The sequence below is a fragment of the Papaver somniferum genome, unplaced genomic scaffold, assembly GCF_003573695.1.
Source record: "Papaver somniferum cultivar HN1 unplaced genomic scaffold, ASM357369v1 unplaced-scaffold_107, whole genome shotgun sequence".
NCBI lineage: Eukaryota > Viridiplantae > Streptophyta > Magnoliopsida > Ranunculales > Papaveraceae > Papaver > Papaver somniferum.
The window spans coordinates 2,988,522-3,006,386 of record NW_020619603.1 but is presented as its reverse complement, the minus strand read 5'-3'; the positions used below and the strand labels follow the sequence as shown (position 1 = coordinate 3,006,386).

Genomic DNA, 17,865 nt, shown 5'->3' with positions numbered 1-17,865 from the left:
AAGCGCCGCTTGAAACCTAGCATGCAAAACCGTGCAAACCTAGGCCCAAGCCTCCACACGCGCCATTGGCACATGCCAAGCGCCGCTTGCAACCTAGCATGCCAAACCGTGCAAACCTAGGCCCAAGCCGCCACACGCGCCATTGGCACATGCCAAGCGCCGCTTGCAACCTAGCATGCCAAACCGTGCAAACCTAGGCCAAGCCACCACACCGCTTGCAACCTAGTATGACAAACCGTGCAAACCTAGGCCCAAGCCGCCACACGCGCCATTGGCACATGCCAAGCGCCGCTTGCGACCTAGGATTCCAAACCGTGCAAACCTAGTCCCAAGCCGCGACACGCGCCATTGGCACATGCCTAGCACCGCTTGCAACCTAGCATGCCAAACCGTGCAAACCTAGGCCCAAGCCGCCACATGCGCCATTGGCACATGCCAAGTGCCTCATGCAACCTAGCGTGCCAAACCGTGCAAACCTAGGCCCAAGCCGCCACACGCGCCATTGGCACATGCCAAGCGCTGCTTGCGACCTAGCATGCCAAACCGTTCAAACCTAGGCCCAAGCTGCCACACGCGCCATTGGAACATGCCAAGCGCCGCTTCCAACCTAGCATGCCAAACCGTGCAAACCTAGGCCAAGCCGCCACACGCGCCATTGGCACATGCCAAGCGCCGCTTAAGATCTAGCATGCCAAACCGTGCAAACCTAGGCCCAAGCCGCCACACGCGCCATTGGAACATGCCAAGCGTCGCTTTCAACCTAGCATGCCAAACCGTGCAAACCTAGGCCAAGCCGCCACACGCGCCATTGGCACATGCCAAGCGCCGCTTGCGACCTAGCATACCAAACCGTGCAAACCTAGTCCCAAGCCGCCACACGCGCTATTGGCACATGCCAAGCCCCTTGCAACCTAGCATGCCTAACTGTGCAAGCCTAGGCCCAAGCCTCCACACGCGCCATTGACACATGCCAGGTGTCGCTTGCAACCTAGCGTGCTAAACCGTGCAAACCCTAGGCCATAGCCGCCGCTCATGCCATTGGCACATTTCGCGCACCACTTGCAGCCTGGCATTGCCACTTGCACCCGATGTGGAACCTGCGACCAAGGCATGCCGCACATGTCATTGGCACATGCCACGCACCACTTGCAGCCTGGAATTGCCACTTGCACCCGATATGCAACCTGCGGCCAAAGCCGCTGCTCATGCCATTGGCATATGCAACGCACCACTTGCAGCCTGGCATTGCCACTTGCACCCGATGTGCAACCTGCGACCAAGGCATGCCACACATGTCGTTAGCACATGTCACGCAACACTTGCAGCCTGGCATTGCCTCTTGCACCCGATGTGCAACCTGCGCCAAAGCATGCCACACTTGTCGTTAGCACATGCCACGCAACACTTGCATCCTGGCATTGCCTCTTGCACCCGATGTGCAACCTGCGACCAAGTCATGCCACACATGTCGTTGGCACATGCCACGCAACACTTGCAGCCTGGCATTGCCTCTTGCACCCTATGTGCAACCTGCGACCAAGGCATGCCACACATGCTGTTGGCACATGCCACGCAAGACTTGCAGCCTGGCATTGCCTCTTGCACCCGATGTGCAACCTGCGACCAAGGCATGCCACACATGCCACGCACCACTTGCAACCTGGCATTGCCGCTTACACACGATGTGTAACCAGCGACATGCTCCATGTTTTCCACGAAAACACTCGAGACATCAAAACGTATGTCACAAACTGGGGGATGCTCATTAGGGTTTTGGTTTGGCGGTCTATAGCGTGCGGCATACACAAATGCCCGTTTCAAGACAGTGTATTAAGAATAAAACGGTTAGTAAATGCAGGAAGTTTGGGTGAGGAGATATACAATACTCAGAAAGGAAACTTTGCTAGCTTTCCCAAAAGCTTTCACCTTCTGATACAAGTCAAGTACTACTCTTCCAGAACTATTCTGGTCTCAGCACTCTCTTCGCTTCCCTCCCTAAACCATCCCTTCTCCTCCTCTTTGTGACCGAAGCAAATCCGGAACGACCATTTCTTGGTTTAGGCCGGAGTTGTAAAGATTGATCTCTCGAATCTAAAGTACTCCCGTGCAGTACATTTGTTTAGGGTTTAGATTTGTTTCTCACTCACCTACCGAAATTACCAAAATCGACAGAAACGATTTTCACCCATAAACATTTGGCGACCACTGTGGGAGGTCAATCTTTCAGTTGCAAAGTTAATTCACGGTTCCGATATTGCCTTCCCGGTTCTATTCTTTCAGCATGGTAGAACTAAGGTATGGATCCGCGACAAACTCCGAAAACATCAGTATGGAAATCGCTCTTGGCACTGAGTTTTTCCAACGGCACTGCTACATCACTTGCCGACCTTAGCAACGCGGAAAGCACCCCTTCCAGCGTTACACCACCCGTCACCAGAGCCAGAGCTTCCTCCATTCTGAACACTCCTGCGCAATATGCTAACCAGAGTGGAATAAAAGGTACTCCTTCAAGTGTTACACCACCAGTCACCAGAGCTCGAGCCGCCGCTAATACCCCTAACGCTTTATCAAGCGCGGCACCTCTAACCACCATCCTAACAACGTCTACTCCACCACCAGGGCGAGAAAACAGGGGAGGCAAACCTTACATCACCATCGCCGATTTAATGGAGAGACAAGAAGTTCTTGCTAGGGCCCAGACAGACATGGTTTCAACCCAGAAAGAGGTGATTGTTTCTCTCAAAGCATTAACGGAATGGCTTTCACGGGAGTTACGTCAACCCGAGTCAAGGACAGACACTCCCAATAACCCTGAGGTCAGCACCTCAACCCTGCGGGGACTACGCCAACCCGAGTCAAGGACAGATACTCCCAATGACCCTGGAGCCGACACTTTAGAAGAGCGCACTGACACAGGCGAAGAAATTCGTATTGGAGCCTCAATAGCAAGAAATCATCCGTCCAACTTTGTCACACGAGAAGATTTAGAGCGACTTCTCCAGAATCGAATAAAAAACGACGAGACGGATACACATCAACACCACCCTCCTTACCCAATCGAGATCTAGAGAATTCCTCTCTCAAGAGGGTACTCGACCCCTCAATTCGCTTTGTACGATAGAACCGGCAATGCACGGGAACATATCTCGCGATTCCTGGAGGCCTTCGGAGAACATGAGTACAACCACGTTCTCCGCCTAAGGGAGTTTTCAAAATCACTTACCGGAAGAGCGTACACGTGGTACAACATTATCACACCAGGAATTATCCGCAATTGGGGTGAAATGGTTACGTCATTCTACAGGAAATATTTATTCGTGTCTGAACAAGTCACTCTCTCGGATCTAGGGAGGATGTTCCAACAAAATGACGAACATCCTAATGATTTTATCAAGAGATTCAGGATACAAGCACTGGACTGCCACGATCCGAATGTGACTGAACAACAACTGGTGAATTCATGCATCAACATAATGACTCCCATCTACCGCGCCTTACTGGAGAACTTACGATTCCAGACGTTTTCCGAACTCCATGAAGCTGCCAAACAATCATCCACGACAGCACCGGCTTTATTAAAAAGAACCAGACCACCCAGAGGTGAAGAGGTCCGTGAAGTTCGCAGACGTGCGCGCCTCCTCAACAAGTTGTACAACACCGGCCCCTCCTATGTAATCATGGTGGACGAAAGAGGAAATGGGAAGGCACCGATGATGGACCAACACCCTAAACGCGTGGCCCCGGCACGAAGGACAGCTCCGCCACGGAAAGCTACGACTAAGGCTCCCGGATCCCGTCATGAAACAAGAGAGGACGACTTAGACTTCCCGTTTCCGGTTGAGGAGGTAATCGAACTCTTAGAAGCGTGGGTTCAAGATGATGTCATCAGGCTGCCACCACTCAGACGCCCACCAACCGAGGCCGAAATGGAAAATCCCGAGTACTGCCACTACCATAGATACGTCAGTCACCCGACCAGCGACTGCAACAAGTTGAAGCACATTTTCAAGGAAAAGGTGGAAGCATGAGAGCTTCGTCTAGGAAACGAAGGAGAACATAGGGACCCTCTCCCCATAAGGAATTGTGGAGTCTCTGGGGACTCCGTACATGAAACCGTGCATTCCATAATGCAGCACGTATGCGAAATCCTCTATTTCTCCAGGGCACAACGCCAAGAAATTTTCGCGTCCCTCAACCACGTAGTATCTGGAAAACGAATTCTTTCCACTACAGAAGCCGCACCAAAGGCACAAGTCTTCCCCAACGATACTACTGAGAAGCGCGACTGGGGACTTCTAACTACGGTCCATTTGAAGAACACCGATTTCAACAACACACTAATTGGCGCGGCCTCAGGATTCAACATTGTTAATTTCAAGACCCTGAAAGCAGCAGGAATAACAAAGCAAGAGGATGTCTACTCCCATCAGTCATCAAGGACCTTGAGAGAAGAAACCTAAACGCAGCCGGCTACGTCAATCTCGAAGCCAGCGTGGGAAATACTGCAACACATGGAAGGTTCCACATTGTCAAAGAATTGAGTTACGACATGGTCCTGGGATGCTCGTGGATACTTGACAACAAGATAAAACTAGGGACATCCCATCTGCCCATATCGACGCCCGAAAGAGTATCCAACAAACCATCCGACTTGTTGTTGTGTCAACAACCTACTGATGTAACTCAATTGCTTGGAGGAAGCCTTCCATCGCTATCTCACGAGCTCCAAACTCAAGTAAGTCTGATTGAACAACCCTCTATACAGTCAGTTATTTCTCGTCATAACCCGTCATGGGGACTCGACACGATTTCCGAGCGCGATGCTGTCAAAAGGTGTGAATGGAACGCCGGGCCCTTCAAGCGTTTCGCCAAGGACTTGAAAATTTCCCTCGGAGATGACGAAAACAGGAACCGAGCGATTGCACAACAACCAAACCCGTTCCAGATCAGAGATATGGTGGTCAGGGATTCCTCGTTTCAAGTCGGAAAGATGACAATGAATATGACGGTTCGAAAGAGACCTCCTAAAGGAAAGGAGGACGAACCATATCTGGTGGCCGACATCATCCTAGGCGGTTATTGCAATCTCATCAACACGGACAAACTGGAAGGTGTGGTAGTCCATTCACGATGGCTCGAACCCTTCAGTACCTGAAATACCACACTACCTCAATTTCCGACATCCACTCATTGATATTTCTTTCAGCAATTTCCCTTTTCATCATTACAATTGTATTCCCCCGAGATAAATGCACCACTTACATTTCTCCAGCAGGGTTTCAGTTTTCTTTTACTAAGCAATCTTATCTTTTCCCTCCAGTAAAATCTCCAAATCAAAAAAAAAAAAATTACCCATCCAAGCTAATTAGAAATCATAACCATACCAAGAAGACTATTTTCAGTCAACTGGGTACTCCAACAAAGACGACACGGAAGTCAAGACATCCTTTCCGATAGAAGTCTCGGGTTTATAAGTTTTATTCAGTATGAAATCACGAGAAGTTCGGCATGAATTCAAAAAGAGGGATTACAAAACGTCAAAACAACTAAGAGACAAGAAAAGAAGCAAAAGAGGAAAACTATTAGCTGGCAAAGGCTCGAACTCCTGGCGCCCCTATTAAAGCTTCTTCAGACACTTTCCCCAGCAATCCTTTGGGAAGCAGAGATTCCACAGGAAAGACGTGTCGACAACAACAGACTCCATGTCCCACCTGGACACCGTCTCAGCAGCAGCGATGTCCAACCCCTTCCTGGTTTCCGCTCCAGCAGTTGATCTGATATGCGCCACCATGATTTCCCCAACATCACCAACAGAGTTTTCTCCATACGTCCCTGAAACTTTCTCAGCAGCCTTTTGAGGAAGATCCCCTAACTCCCCCATGTCGGAATTCATAGAAGTTTGGGATTTCGCTTGTATCTCACATGGATAGACGGAGGGAATATCCTGGACGATTGCTTTGATTTCGCAAAATATTGACCCGATCCTGTCCAACGATTCCTCATAATAGAAGGGTCGGCCTCTATCAACCCCACGACATCTCTCCAAAGACCTGGTGGTACCATCATTACTGGGAGACGCCATCAGAATAGGGTTTACCCTACCTACACTCACTGGAAAGAGGAAGACGACGCAGTTTCACCAGAAGTATATATAAATTATACAAACCCTAAAAAAAGGAGAGAAGAAATGACGGGTGTAACGGATTTTGAATAAAGAAATAATGCCTTGATTAAAGCCGTGCCTGAAGGAAGGCAATGAAAAATCTCACCACTCCCAAAACATACGCATGCGCCCTCCTTGCTAGCACCGGTCCCACCAAGCTTCCCAATACGTGCTAGCTTCCTAATCCACACCAAGCTTCCCAACCCGCGCCAGCTTCCCAATCCGCGCCAGCTGCCAATCCGCGCCGCACCATGCTTTCCAACGCCATGCTCTGCCAAATATCCCACGTCCATTCTAGGCCCATTAATACTGACAAGTCCTTTCACACCCAGTCTATGCTAGCATCTCCGCCTCACGATCAAAAGCCTGACCACAAAGGCATGTAAACGACTGGGGTCTATACAAAGCTACCAGAGGCAAGAATTGCGAATTCTACTTACATCTCGAAAAAGGTCAGACAAGTCTCCTTAACCCCTTTTCACGGATTACTGTCTCAGTTCTGTCCTCGTCTGTCACCATCTTATGCTTACCTTGCAACAAGGCTCCTGTTCCAAGCTAAGCAGGGGACTTAATGTTGATGGTGGTTTTTAGACAATGGGTAAAATCGTAAAACCTTACGCATAGCATGACGTCACCGGTGACGCTAAGCGCATTTATTAGAACATTTAATGCACTAATGTAAAAAATCACCAGGGTAACTTTTTTCAAATGCTAAACTAGGTTTTCAACTCACAAACCCTAAGCCGAACACTCGCTGCGCATCACGGCAACTATGCCAAAACAAAGCCGCACACTCGCTGCGCATCACGACAACTATGCCAAAACAAAGCCGCACACTCGCTGCGCATCATGGTAACTATGCCAAAACTAAGCCGCACCAACGCTGCGCATCACGACAACTATGCCAAAACAAAGTTGCACACTCGCTGCGCATCATGGCAACTATGCCAAAACAAAGCCGCGTCATTGCTGCGCATCACGACAACTATGCAAAAACAAAGACGCGCAATCATTGCGCCACACGCGTCATTGGCACATGCCAAGCGCCGCTTGCAACCTAGCATGCCAAACTGTGCAAACCTAGGCCCAAGCCGCCACACGCGCTATTGGCACATGCCAAGTGCCGCTTGCAACCTAGCATGCCAAACCGTGCAAACCTAGGCCCAAGCCGCCACACGCGCCATTGGCACATGCCAAGCGCCGCTTGCAACCTAGCATGCAAAACCGTGCAAACCTAGGCCGAGCCGCCACACGCACCATTGGCACATGTCAAGCGCCGCTTGCGACCTAGCATGCCAAACCGTGCAAACCTAGTCCCAAGCCGCCACACGCGCCATTGGCACATGCCAAGAGGCGCTTGTGACCTAGCATGCCAAACCGTGCAAACCTAGGCCCAAGCCGCCACACGCGCCATTGGCACATGCCAAGCGCCGCTTGCAACCTAACGTGCCAAACCGTGCAAACCTAGGCCCAAGCCGCCACACGCGCCATTGGCACATGTCAAGCGCCGCTTGCAACCTAGCGTGCCAAACCGTGCAAACCTAGGCCCAAGCCTCCACACGTTCCATTGGCACATGTCAAGCGCCGCTTGCAACCTAGCATGCCAAACTGTGCAAACCTAGGCCAAGCCGCCACTTGCAACCTAGCGTGCCAAACCGTGCAAACCTAGGCCCAAGCTGCCACACGTGCCATTGGCACATGCCAAGCGCCGCTTGTAACCTAGCACGCCAAACCATGCAAATCTAGGCCCAATCCTCCACACGCGCCATTGGCACATGCCAACGCTGCTTGTAACCTAGCATGCCAAACCGTGCAAACCTAGGCCCAAGCCGCCACACGCGCCATTGGCACATGCCAAGTGCCGCTTGCGACCTAGCATGCCAAACCGAGCAAACCTAGGCCCGAGACGCCACACGCGCCATTGGAACATGCCAAGCGCCGCTTGCAACCTAGCATGCCAAACCGTGCAAACCTAGGCCCAAGCCGCCACACGCACCATCGGCACATGCCAAGTGCCGCTTGCAACATAGCTTGCTAAACCGTGCAAACCCTAGGCCAAAGCCTCCACTCATGCCATTGTCACATGTCGCGCACCACTTGCATCCTGGCATTGCCACTTGCACCCGATGTGCAACCTGCGACCAAAGAATGCCGCACATGTCATTGGCACATGCCACACACCACTTGCAGCCTGGCATTGCCACTTGCACCCGATGTGTAACCTGCGGCCAAAGCCGACGCTCATTCCATTGGCACATGCCACGCACCACTTGCAGCCTGGCATTGCCACTTGCACCCGATGTGCAACATGAGACCAAGCCATGCCACACATGCCATTGGCACATGCCACGCAACACTTGCATCCTGGCATTGCCTCTTGCACCCGATATGCAACCTGCGGCCAAGGCATGCCACACATGTCGTTGGTATATGCCACACAACACTTGCAGCCTGGCATTGCCTCTTGCACCCGATGTGCAACCTGCGACCAATGCATGCCACACATGCCGTTGGCACATGCCATGCAACACTTGCATCATGGCATTGCCTCTTTCACCCGATTTGCAACCTGCGACCAAGGCATGCCACGCATTCCATTGGCACATGCCACGCACCATTTGCAACCTGGCATTGCCGCTTGCACCCGATGTGTAACCAGCGACATGTTACATGTTTTCCACGAAAACACTCTAGACATCAAAACGTATGTCACAAACTGGGGGATGCTCATTAGGGTTTTGGTTTAGCGGTCTATAGCGTGTGGCATTCACAAATGCCCATTTCAAGACAGTGTATTGAGAATAAAACAGTTAGTAAATGCAGGAAGTAATGGTGAAACGATCTTTCATTATGGAACATCAATTCCATCAAATTACATCAATACCAGGCGTTACCACCTCTTCCCATTTAACTCATCTGTTTCTTTTTCTTACGAGGACACAGTGCGTTTCACTTAGACTTGTATAAATAGGCCTTACCTATTTCCACCAAGACATCAAGTTTTGGGTGAGGAGATATACAATACTTAGAAAGGAAACTTTGTTATCTTTCCCAAAAGCTTTCACCTTCTGATACAAGTCAAGTACTACTCTTCCAGAACTATTCTGGTCTCAACACTCTCTTCACTTCCCTCCCTAAACCATCCCTTCTCCTCCTCTTTGTGACCGAAGCAAATCTGGAACGACCATTTCTTGGTTTAGGCCGGAGTTGTACAGATTGATCTCTCGAATCTAAAGTACTCCCGTGCAGTACATTTGTTTAGGGTTTAGATTTGTTTCTTCCTCACCTACCGAAATTACCAAAATCGGCAGAAACGATTTCACCCATAAACAACAGTGTTCAAAAACATACAGACATAATTGATTCTTTTTTTCTTTTCTTTTTTTATCGATGTTCTTGTGATACCACGCCCTGGTCCATATCCTTAAGTTTAGATAGGCTATTTTTTACTAGTATAACACGCATGCGCGATGTGCCTGCCTCCCATTCATGAACCATCCAACAAACACTTGACCAAAACCTCTACTGTCGATCACATAAGCTATAAAACATCGTATCAAAAACTTTTTTGTGATTATATAAGTCCACTTGTATATAGTTCCTGTCTACAAATGTTGGGAATGGATTTAAAGTAAATTTGGAAGAGGTACATATAAACATGCTTGCGGCTGAGACTTCACAAAATTGGGTAAGAAAAGTACCTACTCAAAAAGCTTGTTATATTTGTATGCAAAGTGGAATTCTATATATAGTATCGAAGACATTTTTCGATGTGAGTTATCATACCAACTATTTTTCATCATAATAAAACCCTTCACTTCCGTATTGTGGCAAACACGATTTCTATTACAACCTGCAAGTTCTGCAACACCTTCCTCAGCTTGTATCCATCGGGGGTTTCTGCGGAGGTTAATAATAGCAGCCTAGCTGCTTTCCAACGCCAAAAAATTTATGTCAGTTGACATATTGAATACGTATTTTTTCAAATCATGGATGCATTGAAATAGTATAACAGAAAAAATACGTATCCTAACGAGAAGAAAAGTACATTTAAGTCTATAAGTTTGCAATCAATACACACTACACAAATATGAAGATACTGACCAAAGAAGACTTGAACCTGTTTATTACATTTAAGTCTGTAAGTTTGGACATGATGCTACTTTAGTTCCAGAAATCTGTTTATAACATTTCAGTTTTACTTGTTACATAGAATTTCTTTTCTTCTGTCCAATGTCTAACTTGACTGAGCTTTGGAACTGATCACACAATTCACCAATACTTGTATTTGCACTAATCTGTTTTTTTTCCATGTTTCCTTCAGGACAATCTTTATCCCAATGTGAGAGATTATGACACTTTGAACACCCCTTTGCTTGATGTTGTCTAGGTGGTGGCAACCTCACTGCTTCATCCAGCCATTAAAATTCACCACAGATGAAGTTTTGACACCTCAAAAATCTTCTTTGTGGATTAGCTTGAGTATTTCCTTCCCAAACTCTTCTAATCCCATCACATTTTCTACATTTTGAATATATAAATGGGCAATTCATTGCTGAATGTGTTGATTGAAAACAAATTTGACAGGTGGTTTCATTAGAAGCTTCATCTTTTACCTGAAAAATCACAGTTTAAATTTGTAATACACCCTTACTGTAAATACAATAATTTGCATTACCCCCTTTAATGGTGCATAGGCAGGAACTTACCTCACTGTCGAGACTTGAAGATCCACCTCCCATACTCGATCACTAATGTCTGCTAGTGTTCTTCCTTGCTTGTGATAAGTCAGCTAACTAAATGATGTGGAGGTTTGGTGAAATCAGAGAATGGATTTCAACTGAGTTAAATAGAGGTTTGAGCAGAGATAACATGGAAGGAGATGCCCGTTGAACGGTCAATTTTTTTGGGGGGCTAAGAATGCACCACATATCCAGGGGTAAGTATGTCTTTTGACAATTTCATATATTTTTTCTGACACGCATGTGAACTGCACATGCGGTATTAAACTGCCCAATTACGGCACATCCAAGTTAAAGGGGTTTTTACCTATTATAAATCTCTTGGGGGTAATGCAAATTAGATATCTTTAATCAGGTGGAAACGCAAAATCCCCCTATAACATAATATATCAAGGCCAATGATTGGCTCTTACAAGTTGTTTTGTAACGATTATAATTGTTACAAATTGTTTTGTAACAACTAAAAGCAACTCTTAGTATCTGCTAGCTATCGATTTTGGGATGTTTTATGCCAAGTAAAAGGTATACGGCCCTAAATCTAACCTAAAAAACTGAAAATATATCGAGGACCTTCGGCCGCCAAGCTAAATCTAAATTATCCTTTTTAGTAGTATGCAAACGTACCTCCAAAACTAAAAAAAAAAAATACTTATTTTCTTGACTTTATCACATAAAAAGTCTCTTAATTGAAGTTCACCTAGGACACTAGGAAACTATAAGACGGCGTTGTTCTCAATCCAAAATCCGTTGGATCCCACATCCGGCCCATTAATGTACGAGTCGGACACTCACTCGCAAATAAAAGGTTGGCCGGATCGGATCCGCAGAGTAGGTGCCAAATGTTCACCCGTATGTTGCGCAGATGAAAATTCTTTTTCTTTCCAGCATAATTCTTTATCTGTGAACCACCTGAAAGTAAACAATACAGGCCAAGCCCATGAATGCTTTGCTACCGTCAAATTTATCAGTTCTCTAGGCATGAGTCCGCTTTGACAAAGAGGAAATGGGCTGAGTTAATAATTTGTTATGGAGACATTGGGAAATTGGGGATAAACTTCGGTCGATTATGTACTGATCTGGATGCCTTAAACAATATTAGAGAAGAAATGCACATCCCATTAGATAAGTCCTTCTGATAACTTGACTTAATTCTACTGAATACAGACATATATTTTGTCCATTACCATAACTGATTTATGCGGCGTCATTTCATTTATGCTACTAACGAATTTTACGCACAGCAAACCTTGTCGTCTAGACAGCTCCCAAGTCCCAAGTCTTCGACAGTTTTTATATCAAAGGCCTTGGAATAGTAATTGGACATGAATTACGCATCGAACTAGCTATATCTCTGAAATCCCATCTGCAGAACTGATTTTACCATTTGGAATTAGGAGGAGTGTACAACCATACATACGTACTGATTTATGCGGCACCGTTATTAACGATCCTTTATGTCAACCTTTACCTTTTAAACAACTCACAAGTTGTGCCACATTTCACCAGAAGGATAATACTTGGACATGAAATACGCATCGGACTAGCTCTGCCACCTGGGAACTCATTGACTTAACGTTCGAAATAGAAATATACAGCTTGTAACAGACACATGTAAATTATATCCCGTGACTAATTTAATCAACTGATCTACATTCCTCGTTCGACAATTTCTTTTTCCGTATGACAAAATTTGGGAGAAAATTTTTGACGGGGGCGTTTTTGGATGGGGTATTGGGGACAAATAAGATGTTGACATGTGTATTTCCAGTTAATTACTTCTAACAAATTTTGTTTCCAAAAATATAAAAAAAAATGTATTTTTGGGAAAAAATGTATTTTTGGAAAAAAATATTGCTTATTATAATTATTTATATCTTACGTTTGGTATAAGATAAGATATGCTTATCATAATTGTTTATATCTTATTTGTCCGGAATGTCCCCATCCAAAAACGCGGGTTAAGTAGATAAGAGTTTTTGTACAGACACGCGTACCATAACTTTCATTCCGCTGGTTTTAATCTAGCATTCTAGCTAGTTTGAATATTTTAAATTTCTAATATTGGTAACTGAAGTAATGTCGTGAAGCTACTATACACCATAGATAGGAAACATATGAACTTCGTCTGAAGTACTAAATGTCTGAACATAGAAACTCCATCCAAAAGAAAAGTACAGAAGATTATTCTCTTTACTTCATCAAATTAAAAGTAAATAACATTATAAAAAGTACTCTATCATCAAATGAAGAGAAGACAACAATATTAAAACAAAACAAAAAACGAAACCTAGCTAGTCTAAAAGAGAAAACAAGAAATTTCATCATATTTCTTGTACGTTTCTAACTTTTCTTGAACTCATTCTTTAATTTGAGATCAGAACTTTATTTTAGATTTTTTTTTTTTTTTGTTTGAAGCTCCCTGAACTATAAATGCAAAGATAGGTCAAGTTTATGTTCCTTATCCTTATCGGTACATGGAATAATCTTCATTTGTTGATCATGCTGATCAAGACTTTCTTTAATATTCAGCAATGAAAGATGAGATGATGAACTAGTATTAGTAGTAGTAATAGATGATGATTCTCCATTATTGTACCCATTTTGTCTTAAACTCTTTTGCCAATTCAGGAAACTCTGGTCATCAGTTTGATGACGATAAGACCAAGTGCCATGATGATTACCAGCAGTACTAGCACCACCACCACCACCTCCACCACCATAGATTCCATAATCAAACCTAGGTGCACCATGTGATCCAAACCCATCAGAGAATAATTGTTGCTGATGATGATTATTACTATGAGAAAATTGATGATTAAGACTTGCTGCATGAGGAGTTGTTATATATCTTGATGAATTAAGAGGATTATAATGATGATTAGCAAAGATTAATGGAGGATGTGAAGAAGCAGCGGCTAAACTACACAGTCTATATTCAGAAGCTCTCTGTGCTTTTCGTGCTGCTGTTCTTTCCTTTTTGTGAGCGTTTTGATGCCCTCCTAGTGCTTGTGAACTGTAAAACTTTCTTGAACAAAATAAACATGGAAAAACCCTGTTTGCTCCTCCATCATTTGACGGATCCATAATATTGTTGTTGTTATCTTCATCACCCATCTCTGTCAAAAACACACACACACAAACACACTTTATACTTGAACAAATAATCAATAAATCAATCCACAAACCATTTTAAAAAGTACTTTACTAACCCTTTGAATTTTCTGGTGATGATTTGTTGATCTTAAACAAAAGTAATCAAAGAAGATATAGAGTTTTTGAAATTATTAGACAGAGATAGAAAGAGTTGAGTTGAAGTAGTTTTTGAAGAGTCTAGTAACTGCAAGTATAATAATAAATGTGTAGTAGCTGCAAGCTAGGGATTCAAATCTGTTTTCTTTCCTTACTCGAAAGACGTTTTGCATGCCGATAAGAGGAGATGTGGAGTGATTGATTGGTTGGATAATTATGATTATGAACCGAGAGAGATTGTAGTTTTGATTCGAAGTTTGAACTTTGAAAATGAAAATGGTATCTCCTTCCTTCTTCTAACTTCTTTAAATTCTTGAGTTTTTTTGTTATGTGTATGTGTTGTGTCTGATTATGTATCTGACAGACTGAGTGACATTTATCGGTTTCATGGGCACTTGGTTTCCTTTTGCAGACGTTTTAAATTCTCTTTTCTTTCCTTTTTCAACCAGTAACTTTCTGGGTCTTGTTAACTTGTATACCCATATACATATTAAGGTTCATTAAAACAACTATCTTTTGCATTGGAAACAAAATTTGTTTGTTTTATTGCATTGAATATGTTGGGTAATAACAATTAAAACTGAAAAAATCAAATAACTAATCAATAAAAGAGGCACTTATCTGATTTTCGTGTGTTCTCCTTAGTCAACTGTTAATGTCTTGAATATACTGCTAAACACCATGGAAACAAGAAAAACGGTAATGGTAGATTGAGGCGCATGTTCAACATACTGTCCTTAAGACAAGAATGCCCGGCTACACTCTGAAAAAGATGATGCTATAACCCTACGGGTACATCTGCCTCCAAGATACAACAATCTTAACAAGCTTGAATAGCACATTCAAACTTGTCATTCTAGAACTTGGCAGCGGAAAACTCACGAATCGTTAGCACTTAAAACCCTCGTATCAAACATCGAAAAAACGAAGAAGAAGTACTAAAAACCTTAGGGGATATAAGAGAGGTTTTTCTATATATCTATACAATAAAAAAAATTCTTCATATATATAAAACCCCAACCCGATAAAATTTATAAGGTGTTTTTATTTTTGGAAAAACCTTTTTATTAGTAATTTTTATTCACATAAAACTGTATTTTTTTCAACAGAATACAATGATTTTTTGCATTGGAAAAAAGATTTGTTGTTTTTCATGTAATAAAAACCAATTTCTAGTAGAATAAGAGAACAAAACACAATTTCCAGTGAAATAAAATAACTCTTTATTAAACCTTAACATGTGTCCGCAAGTTAACAAAAGCCTAACTTTTTTTTTTCCATTTATCAACCGCATTTATAACTTGTTCTAACACTTAATGTAGTATAGACTTTTAAGCAAAAGATTCAAATTTCAAACTTGATCATCTCCACTGATCTAGTTATTATCGAGGTGTGTTCCTTGATTGACTATCTAGTCTATCCTTCCCTTTTATAGAGAAAGTGATTTCCGGACCTAAAATTTAGACAGAAGCATGCAAGGCCTAATTAATGTACGCGCTAATTAATCTTGGTCATTGAGCGTATAATACTCGGTTATTCGGTCACTCATCAGCCTATAATAGGAAGATCATAAATTCATAATGCATGTTTATGAATTTAAATTCTACAGTAAATTTCGATAATAAAAAAGACTTACAACCCCCACAAGGAGTGGGGCCAGTGGACTGCAAATGTGGGGCCGAACAAGGGGTTTAACATGGACAAACCTGTTGCAAATCAGACAGACTTTGTTTAGTAAGCAAGATGGTGGTGATCAGTCGATCAGATCAGAGATGAGATCATATCAGATCAGATTTCGTCATCTGCTGTTTACATTGTGGGGATTTGTGAACTCTAAAGTAACTAGATAAACAAAGGGCTAATGTAGATTCTTTAACTTTCATTGTCTTCCACGTTTCCAACGATGAACGGTAGATTCGAGGTTGATAAGACACGTGTCTTGCAAACAGAGTGGTGGTGGAATGAAGACTTTGGTTTTATTAAGCCAATGAGATGATGTACAGTAGTGCAGAATATAAGTTCATGCATAATGCCCATAGATAAGCCAATTACAAGAAGCGGGAGGGGGTTCCAACTTGGACAGTAATTATTTATGTCAACTGATCCCTTTCTCTAGCTATGTCTTTAGTTAGTTTAGTTTTTTTGGGGAGTTTGAAGGTTGGTGCTTTAATGGGTTCATTCGTCACTTTTGTTTTAATTCCTGTTGGTTGGATTCTGTTTCTGTTGTTGCTGTTGTTGTTACCAACGCATTCTATCTATCTCATGCCCATGGCTCTCTGTCTGACTTCTGTATTATTGAAGAGAGTTATGGGACTTTGCCACTTTGGACAGACACTAGTCTGCAAAAAAACTGCAAACTTCACCTCTTCCATCTATCCATCCACCGCCAATCCATGCAATTTGTTGTTATGTTTCTTTCTTTCTTTCCTTCTTTCCTTATTTCTTACCAATTTTCTTTTCTACCTAAGGTCCTAAGCGCATGCACTGAACCCATTTGACTATGGTCTATGGATGGATACATAGATATGCAGAGTAGTATAGTAGCATCTATTATTCCTCTGTCTATGTGATTCGGGGACGGACTACTACTACTGCCCATAAAACTAATCATTACCAACTTCGTACCACCCCGAAGAAGCGGCACCAGCCATTTCAAAGAAAGTGCTTATTACTCCAAAATTTGTCCCGAAAACCTTTTGGCTAATCCCGTGTCGTTCTCCTTCTGGTTCATGCATGACTGTTCATTTCCAAGTAGAGGGTTTAGATAAGAGTCAAGTATTGCCAAATAAACGGAGGAATCAGGCAAAGTCGCTATTTCATAGTGTAATCAACCGTGTCTCTGTAGTTTAATTTTCCACTGTTTTTTTATATACATTTTGGGGACATATGGGCAACTACATTTGGCTCAAACCCATTTGACTATGATTTGATCATATCTAAGAATGAAAAGCAACACAAATTAATAAGTTGAAGTTATATAGAAAAATTGAAACATAACAGCCCCACAAGTTTTCTGCTTTCACTTCCTTCAATATCCATAGCCCAATTTAGTTTAATGCGTGATTGCTCTTTCCACCGTATTTGGCTGTAATCACTTTGTAATGGACAATGTCCACTTTTCCATCCGATCTTCGGTTGTTGTTTTTTCTCATCTCAAAGATATGATCTGGAACAGTTTTCATGTTAACTGCATTTTTCCTTTGATTCAATCAATCAGCCTGCTGTGCTTTTTACCAATAGAAGAATTATTTTCATGCAATTTCGTCAAGACTCCACACTACACCTAAGCCACATCTTCTTCCCGAACCTGCGATTAAACTAAACAGTTAGAGAAACGCTCAGTAAGTCCAATTACAAAGTTAGACCTAGCTACCAATTGCATGTTTTATACACCACCGGCAGTTCGATAAAAAATGCCGTGAAAAATATGACAAAACTACTGAGGACTTCTCCATCCCACTTGGCGAATACCAACGCAAAGGCATGCTCAGGCGTCAAGCTAAATTTCAGTTATATGTGCAAACTGAATTGTATAGTAAGAAATTCGATTAAAATTTACCTTCATCGGCTTCTTTTGTGCCGCCAAGCGCAAGATTGTGTTCCCACCACGGTCGACAGAGTTTAAGCAACTAAGTATTTTAACCAACTTATCCATGGCCCTAAATTTATATATTGTTTTTAAGTAAGTGCCTTGGTGCTATCATCAACTGA

The 17,865-nt window shown here is 43.5% G+C and overlaps 1 protein-coding gene across 1 annotated transcript; it reads right to left on the bottom strand.

Moving 5' to 3' along the window:
* Nucleotides 1–13,329: 13,329 nt before the first annotated feature.
* On the bottom strand, nt 13,330–14,019 carry LOC113327865 (zinc finger protein 6-like). The gene has a single exon (XM_026574987.1). It carries the CDS (start codon nt 14,017–14,019, stop codon nt 13,330–13,332), a length of 690 nt encoding a protein of 229 aa, XP_026430772.1.
* Nucleotides 14,020–17,865: the final 3,846 nt, after the last annotated feature.

What these genes read in the sequence shown, in the direction of transcription:
- LOC113327865 (XM_026574987.1), bottom strand. Translation starts at nt 14,019, where the DNA reads ATGGGTGATGAAGATAACAACAACAATATTATGGATCCGTCAAATGAT.